The 7601-nt window shown below is 53.7% G+C and overlaps 1 protein-coding gene across 2 annotated transcripts in view; it reads right to left on the bottom strand.

Moving 5' to 3' along the window:
- Positions 1 to 128: 128 nt before the first annotated feature.
- The window catches only part of GART (phosphoribosylglycinamide formyltransferase, phosphoribosylglycinamide synthetase, phosphoribosylaminoimidazole synthetase), a 35519-nt gene continuing 28046 nt past the window's right edge, over positions 129 to 7601 (bottom strand). For both annotated transcript variants that reach the window (XM_063180369.1, XM_063180379.1), the window contains 3 exons: positions 5889 to 6030; positions 2810 to 2925; positions 129 to 1508 (listed from right to left, as the gene is read on the bottom strand). In XM_063180369.1, the coding sequence (XP_063036439.1) occupies positions 1326 to 1508; positions 2810 to 2925; positions 5889 to 6030 (441 nt within the window). In that variant the 3' untranslated portion in view covers positions 129 to 1325. The remainder of the gene's footprint in view (positions 1509 to 2809; positions 2926 to 5888; positions 6031 to 7601) is intronic.

Genomic DNA, 7601 nt, shown 5'->3' with positions numbered 1-7601 from the left:
TCCTCTGCCTTCCCTGGCTGGAGCTGTGACCTCCCCACTGCCCCACAGCCCCCACACCATGTACAGCCCCTTCCCTCCTCCCCCCAGCAGCCCTGGGAATCAATTCCAAGGAAATACTTGTAGATAGAATTTTTTTATTTAATTTATTAGGCTTTATTTCAAATCCCAAAGGAGAATATGCCAACATGGGAGTACCGTCAGGACATCAGAGCCCAGAATACAATCTGCTTTCTCTGATTAAAAATCAGATTTCTCTGAATCTGTGTTTAAGGGGAGCTCCAAACCACCTCATCTGCTCTGTGTGTGGGAAACCTGATCCTTTCAGTAAGAACATTAAAATGGTTTCATAACTATATGAAAATACTAAAAGAAAACCACAAGCTGCACAAAACCCCCAGTTGTTTTCCAAATGTTCATAATTCCTGGGTGTCCCTAGTGTTATTGCAGGTGAAAATGCTGGTTCCAGAATAAAGGCACTTCAGAATTCCTGAGGAATGTTTCTCAAGCCAAGGACGTGTTTTGTGTCTGGTCTTTCTACTCATGTAAAAAAATAAACCCCTGAATCTGAGGGGAATTTGTGGGATTCACATGGGAATGCTGCAGACAAAGGGGCAGCAGACACTGAATGCTGCTGGCATCTGCTGGTCTTCAGGTTTGGAATTGACAGGGTGTGTCAAGGGGCTGGGCCACCATCAAACCAGGCAGCAAATGGAGAAAAATCCAATAACTGGTGTTTGGGGAGACAGCTGTTCCTGGTCTGATGAGGTTTTTAGAGTGGAGGGTTCTGCCTTTGTCTGTCTCTTCCATTGCAGTTTCCCTCAGCAGCACTTCCCAGCACAGGGAGGGTCCCTGTTAGGGAACAGCCCCGGTGGCTGGCAAACAGCTGGAGATTCACAGCTGGAGATTCACAGCTGGAGATTCACAGCTGGAGACTCACAGCTGGATATTCACAGCTGGAGATTCACCACATTCCCCACCTGGCACGAGTGGAAGTTAATCCCAATGCTGGAGACAGCCATGTGACAAAGGCCTGTGCACTTCCCAGACGGATTGTGATTTTGCATGGAAGGGTCTCCAGTGTTGTCTCCAGCCCACCCCAGGGCTGCTCAGACCCCCCTGGCTGCACTGGGGCTGTCAGGAACGCGACTGAGAGAACCAAACTGTTGGCCAAGGAAGCGATTAAAATGAGGAAGCACTTACAGGAGCCATTGCTGCACCCTCTGGGAACGGCCCCCAAATTCCCACTGGTGGCTTTCCTGGGATTTGAACCGTGAGAGGCAGAGGTGAGGGGCAGAGCCCGTGCCAGGCCCGTGCCAGGCCCGGCTCTATTTCCAGTAGATCTTGCCCGCCTCGCCCACGCGCACGGCGCCGCTGGCCACCAGCTGCAGCGCGGCGGGGAAGGCGCGGTGCTCGGCCTCCTTCACCCGCTCGGCCAGCGTGGCCTCCGTGTCCCCCAGCTTCACCGGCACCGCCTCCTGGAAGATGATGGCCCCGGCGTCCACCTCCTCCTGCAGCGGACACGGCAGGGTCAGGCTGGCACAGAGGGGAGGCCTGGGGTGCCTTGGGGAGCTGGCAGGAGCTGGGGTTTGGGCTGGTGGGACGGGGACAGCAGGGGCTGGGGCTGGCTGTGCTCTGGGGAGGGTTCAGGGAGAGCAGGAGGGAGGCAGAACAGCAGGGAGCAACAATTCTGTCCCAGAAAAGCCCAGGGACAGGAGGGGCTGGGCCGGCAGGACGTTCTGTGCAGTCCTTGCCTCACTCCCCCTCTGACTGAGCCAGGACAGATCTGCCCTGGAACGCTGCTGGGGCAGATCCCTGCAGGGCAGGGGCCGTTCCTCAGCAGCAGCCACACAGAGAAACCCCAAGTCATGGCATAGAGAGAAGAATGCAGTTTTCCCTTCTATGGGCAAAAGTGATTCCACTCTCTTTTTTCCAAGGGAAAGCAAAAATGCTGAGACAGATTCCAGCAGCAGAGGGAGACGGGAGCCAGAGGAGAGACCTTTGAACCCTGAGAAGTGACCAAAAGGGAACCAATGATCCCTGGCCTGAAAAAGTATGGCTGTGAAGCTGAGAAATCTCTGCTCTTTCTTCACTTAGGGTCTGACCAGCATAAATTGTCAAGTTTTGCTCTGTTCCCACAAACATCTAATCACTCCTTAAAAAATCTTTTGCCATTTCCAGTGGGGTTTTGTTTGTTTGTTTCTATTTTTTCTTTTTCTTGAAAGCAAGAAACAAAGCAGATTGTAGGACAAAACCCAGGAAGTTTGGGCCATGTTTAACAGAGCTTTGGCTTAGCCAAGGCCTTACATTAACTATTCCCCCTCTCCAGTGGGTGGAAGGCAGCAGTGGGATGCTTAGGGAAGAAGTTCCCTTAGGGAAAGCCTAAACTCCTGGACAAATTATCCATTTCCATTCCTTCTCCAGAGCCAGCAAACTACAGCACTGTGTGGCCACAATAAAATCTCCACCTCCTTTGGATACAAAGTTCTGAACACAGAGGGCAGGAGATCAAACACGAGGGTTTGGGGTGCTCCCAGCAGGCTCTGAGGTGAGAATGTTCAAAGAGGAGGATTGCAGAGGGGCAGGGAGGTGCAGATGTTCAAAGGGGAGGATGCAGAGGGGCAGCAGGTGCAGATGTTCAAAAGGGAGGATACAGAGCTGCAGATGTTCACAGGGGAGCATGCAGAGGGGCAGGAGGTGCAGTAGATGTTCACAGGGGAGCATGCAGAGGGGCAGTAGATGTTCACAGGGGAGGATGCAGAGATGCAGTAGATGTTCAGAGGGGAGCATGCAGGGGCAGAGGGGTACTCACAGCCACGAAGTGCACGGTGCAGCCCGTGACCCTGACCCCAGCCTGCAGCACCAGCTTGTGCGCGTGCGCTCCCTTGAAGGACGGCAGCAGGGACGGGTGGATGTTCAGGATTTTCCCTGGGAAAGCAGAGCTGAGGTTATTGCCTTTCAGCACTTTCAGGCTGCTCAAAGGGCCACAACGAACAGAGGAACAAAACCATTTGTGCAAAGGATTTTTCACAAGTTTTGAAGATGCCAGCAGCCAGCCAGGCCCAAGTGCTGCGGTGTCTGTGTTGGAATTAGTGTGCTCCTCCCCACACACAGGGGGCAGTGGGACAAACACGTTTGGCTTGATAAGCCCACGGCTCTCGATGCTATGGAACACCCTACGTGGATTTGGTGATCCATGGAACACCCTACAAGTGCAGGGCTTTAAGCCATCCTGAAGTCTTCCAAAGATTTCCCCCACTTCAAGGCCTCTGGCAGTCATAAGCAGTTGAATCGTGGCAAAAACTGCACCAGAAAAGCTTGGGAAAAAGGCTGCTCACAAACTCCTAAACCAGCCCCTACCCCACAATGATGGAATCCCAGAATCCCAGGCTGGTTTGGGTGGGAAGGGACCCTAAATCCCACCCAGTGCCAGCCCTGCCAAGGCAGGGACACCTTCCACTGTCCCCAGTGTCTGAACACACCCCCAGGGATTAATAATGCTCACTGGCTGATGTAGCTGTCCCTTCCCTCAGCACCCTGTCCTTCTTTGATCCCCAAATCCCTGGGGCTGGCACAGCCCTGCCAGCCCATGCAGTGCCAGCTGTGCCCCATGGGCACCTTGTGCCCAGCCCAGAGCACTCAGTGCCACCTCCAGGGCACACCTGCAGGGATGGGCACTGCAAAGCTCCCTGGGCAGCCCCTGCCAAGGCCTGAGCTCCCTTTCCATGGGCAAATTGCTGCTGCTGTCCCAGCTGAGCCTGCCCTGGCCCAGCCTGAGGCCGCTCCCTCTGCTCCTGTCCCTGTTCCCTGGCAGCAGAGCCCGACCCCCCGGCTGTGCCCTCCTGGCAGGGACTTGTGCAGAGCCACGAGGGCCCCTGAGCCTCCTTTGCTCCAGGGTTTCTATTACTATTATTTTATTTAATTCTTTCTGTAATCCCCATTCTACTCTTCTCTCTTTCTGGCAGCATCTTGGGGACTCCCTGCCCCTGGAGATCTGGGCAAGTTACAGGAGCAAATGTCTCATCTGATGTCCAGCAGTGTCTCAGATAGAGAGATATTATTTATATCTAAATAAAACCCTTTTTAAGCATCAGCATCTCCCTCCCTGCAGCTTGAGCCCAAAAGGTTTCAGGGACAGTGGGCTGGAAACATCTCCCTGCTCCTCTGCCTCCATTTCCCATCAGAATGGGATGTGGGCTCCTGCTTGCTTGGGTTTGTTTGGTTCTGTTTCCACCTGTGCTCTGTTATCACTCACAATTAACACTTTAACCTGTCCTTTGTTAACAGCCATAATTCACACTTCAGGGCTGTTAAGCAAGAAGGAATTTCATAACTCCCACTGAGTGTCCTTGTGACTGAGAGAGAGAAAGCAAAAGGAGCAGCTTTGAGCAAAGCAGCAGCAGGAATTGATTCTTCCTGGATAATTCAGGGGTGTCAGGGGCCAGGACAGGGTCCTGCAGCTGGCCCAGCTCCCTGAGCTGAGCTCAAGGTCTGAGCTCCCATCTCGTGGTCCCAGCTCAGGTTTTCAAGCTCAGTCCAGTTCTGGACATTTAAAAAATGAGTTTAATTCATTTAACTCATTAACTAACTCTTTAGTTTAACTCCTCTGTCTGGAAAAAGTCTTTACTTTTCTCTCACATAGTCATGCAGGTAAAGCAAATCCTGCACTGTGCAGGACAAGAGTCAGTGCTCTGTCCCTGAATCAGAAGGCAGTAAAATCCTTTATTTGCACAAGATTCTGCACTAGAGGAAGTTCTGTTCTGTCCTGTACAGAGACTGCCTGCTCCAAAGCCATCCCTTGGAGTGAGAGATTCTGTCTCCTCCTGACACTGCCCCCAGCACAGGCACTTCCATCTCCGGGCCCTGAGTGGAGACAAACAAAAGCAATTCACCTGACTGGCTTCACCTGACAGCTCCAAAACCACAGCAAAGCCTCTCAGGAGTGCCTGCTTTGCTCTACTGATTCTAAAGAGAGGTTTGAAAAGAAGTTCAGGTGTGAAATGTTGCTGGCACACCCAGGGGAACACGAAAGTCACCAAAGAACAGTGAAAGCTGCAAGGCAGAGGCTGACCAGGCTGTGCCTGCTCTGGGCAGCTTTAGGTAACCCCGGCCCAAAGCAGAGCAAGCAGCAGCTGCTCCGTGTGCTCAGGACTCCTGGAAAACACAGGAGGAGAGAAAAGGAACAGCTGGGCAGGGAGAGCAGGCCCTGAAGGTGTCACCAGCCTCTCAGAGAGCTGGAAAACTAAAATGAGCAGAGTGGAGACACTGTGAACATCTGAGCAAGCACAGCCTGCATCTGCCTGTGGAACACCCCACCATGGACTCAGGCAGCTCCTGGGACTGGCCAGGGCTTCTTACCCAGAACTGCAAAATGCTGCCCAGCTTGGTGGTTTTACTGCAAAATGCTGCCCAGCTTGGTGGTTTTACTGCAAAATGCTGCCCAGGTTGGTGGTTTTACTGCAAAATGCTGCCCAGCTTGGTGGTTTTGCTGCATAATGCTGCCCAGTTTGGTGGTTTTACAAGGACCCAGAGCAGTTCCTCTGTCAGGGGAAGGAATCTCAGTGGCTGGGTGCTTACCTCTGCCAGCACCTCCTGTGTGCAGAGGCACAAAGCCTTCACAGCCTTTTAAAAGATATTTTCTGAGAAATCAAAGACTGCCAGACTTGTGTCTGCCCTTGGCTTCCTTCAGGCTCTGCACAGGTGCACTGCCTTTCCCTCTCATCCTTTTCCTTACAAGATGGGAAGGGTTTCATTTCACAGAATCCCAGGATGGCAGGGTTGGAAGGGAACTTTGAACATCACCATGTTTAATCAGGTGCCCTCTCTCTTTTTCCTGGTGACAACCTCTGCAGTGCCCTGGTGCCCACGCACAGCCCCCCAGCTGTGCTCACCTTCCCATTTCTTGACAAAAGGCCCCGAGAGGATGCGCATGAAGCCGGCCAGGCAGATCAGCTCCACCGAGAACTCCTCCAGGACCTTGTCCACGGCGCTGTCGAACTCGGTGCGGCTCTGGTACCTCGTGTGCTCCACCACCTGGGCACCAAAGCACACAACAGGGATGTGCTGGGAATTCCAGCAGGATGAACAGCCCCTCAGTGCCCAGCCGACAGACACGGTGCAGCCTGTGCTCCTCCCCACACACAGGGGGCAGTGGGACAAACACGTTTGGCTTGATAAGCCCACGGCTCTCGATGCTATGGAACGCCCTATGTGGATTTGGTGATCCATGGAACACCCTACAAGTGCAGGGCTTTAAGCCATCCTGAAGTCTTCCAAAGATTTCCCCCACTTCAAGGCCTCTGGCAGTCATAAGCAGTTGAATCGTGGCAAAAACTGCACCAGAAAAGCTTGGGAAAAAGGCTGCTCACAAACTCCTAAACCAGCCCCTACCCCACAATGATGGAATCCCAGAATCCCAGGCTGGTTTGGGTGGGAAGGGACCCTAAATCCCACCCAGTGCCAGCCCTGCCATGGCAGGGACACCTCCCACTGTCCCCAGTGTCCAGCCTGGCCTTGGGCACTGCCAGGGGTGCAGGGGCAGCCCCAGCTGCTCTGGGCACCCTGTGCCAGGGCCTGCCCACCCTGCCAGGGAACAATTCCTCATTGCCAAGATCCCACCCAGCCCTGCCCTGTGGCACTGGCAGCCATTCCCTGGGTGCTGTCCCTGCAGGCCTTGTCCCCAGTCCCTCTGCAGCTCTGCTGGAGCCCCTGCAGGCCCTGCCAGGGGCTCTGAGCTCTCCCTGCAGCTTCTCCTGCCCAGGTGAGCACCCCCAGCTCTCCCAGCCTGAGCTGTGTGTTTTCCACCCAGGGCAGATCCCCTGATTTAAGCAGGATAAGGGACCATTACCTAACTTAGAGCACCCACTCTTCAACAGAAGCCCCTGTCAAAGGTCACCAGAGTCACAGGGGTGGTTTGGGAAAAGCCAGGGCTGCTCAGGTGACAGGGACAGCAGGCACTGGGCACAGAGCCCAGCCCTGGGCTGCACCAGCCTCTGCCCCTGTGCCTGTCCCACCCCTCAGTCCTCAGCTGAGCCCCCAGGGCCATCAGCTCTCCCACACTGGTTTTTCCCTGATAAAAACCCTGGGGCTGGCACTGGATGGGCGTGCAGGGCCTTTCCCAGCCAGGCCAGTCTGTGATTCTCTGTTTGTTCTTCACATTTCCCCAGTGCCCTTTGTGTCCTCCCAAGGAGGAGCTGCAGCACCAGCACAGATCCCAGCACCAATAAAGGAGCAAAGTCTGGGCCCCAGTTTCCCTGGGTCTGTATTCAGCAGGGAACAGTGACTGCAAAAGGTTTCTAAGTGACAACAGGATCATTTCAGATCTGCCACACAAAGGGAAGGCACACAAAACCCATGGAAGCTCAGGGAGCCCTGGGAATGATTCCTGGGGAGCCTGAGGCAATACCCAGGGAGGCCCCACTGAGTGTGACCTCTCTATTCCATTCAAATGAACCACCAGGTCATTTTAAAATTAAATTCACATAAAATAGATTGGTACTTCAGTGTCGATGCCCTACAGTTAAGCAACTGACAAAGTTTAAGCTGTAACTGAAAGTTTTATGCTGGTTTAATGCAATAACTGTCCCCAGAGCATCAGGATTGCT

Source organism: Melospiza melodia, chromosome 2, assembly GCF_035770615.1.
Source record: "Melospiza melodia melodia isolate bMelMel2 chromosome 2, bMelMel2.pri, whole genome shotgun sequence".
Lineage (NCBI taxonomy): Eukaryota > Metazoa > Chordata > Aves > Passeriformes > Passerellidae > Melospiza > Melospiza melodia.
The sequence above is the reverse complement of the archived record's forward strand: the minus strand, read 5'-3'. Positions and strand labels throughout refer to the sequence as shown.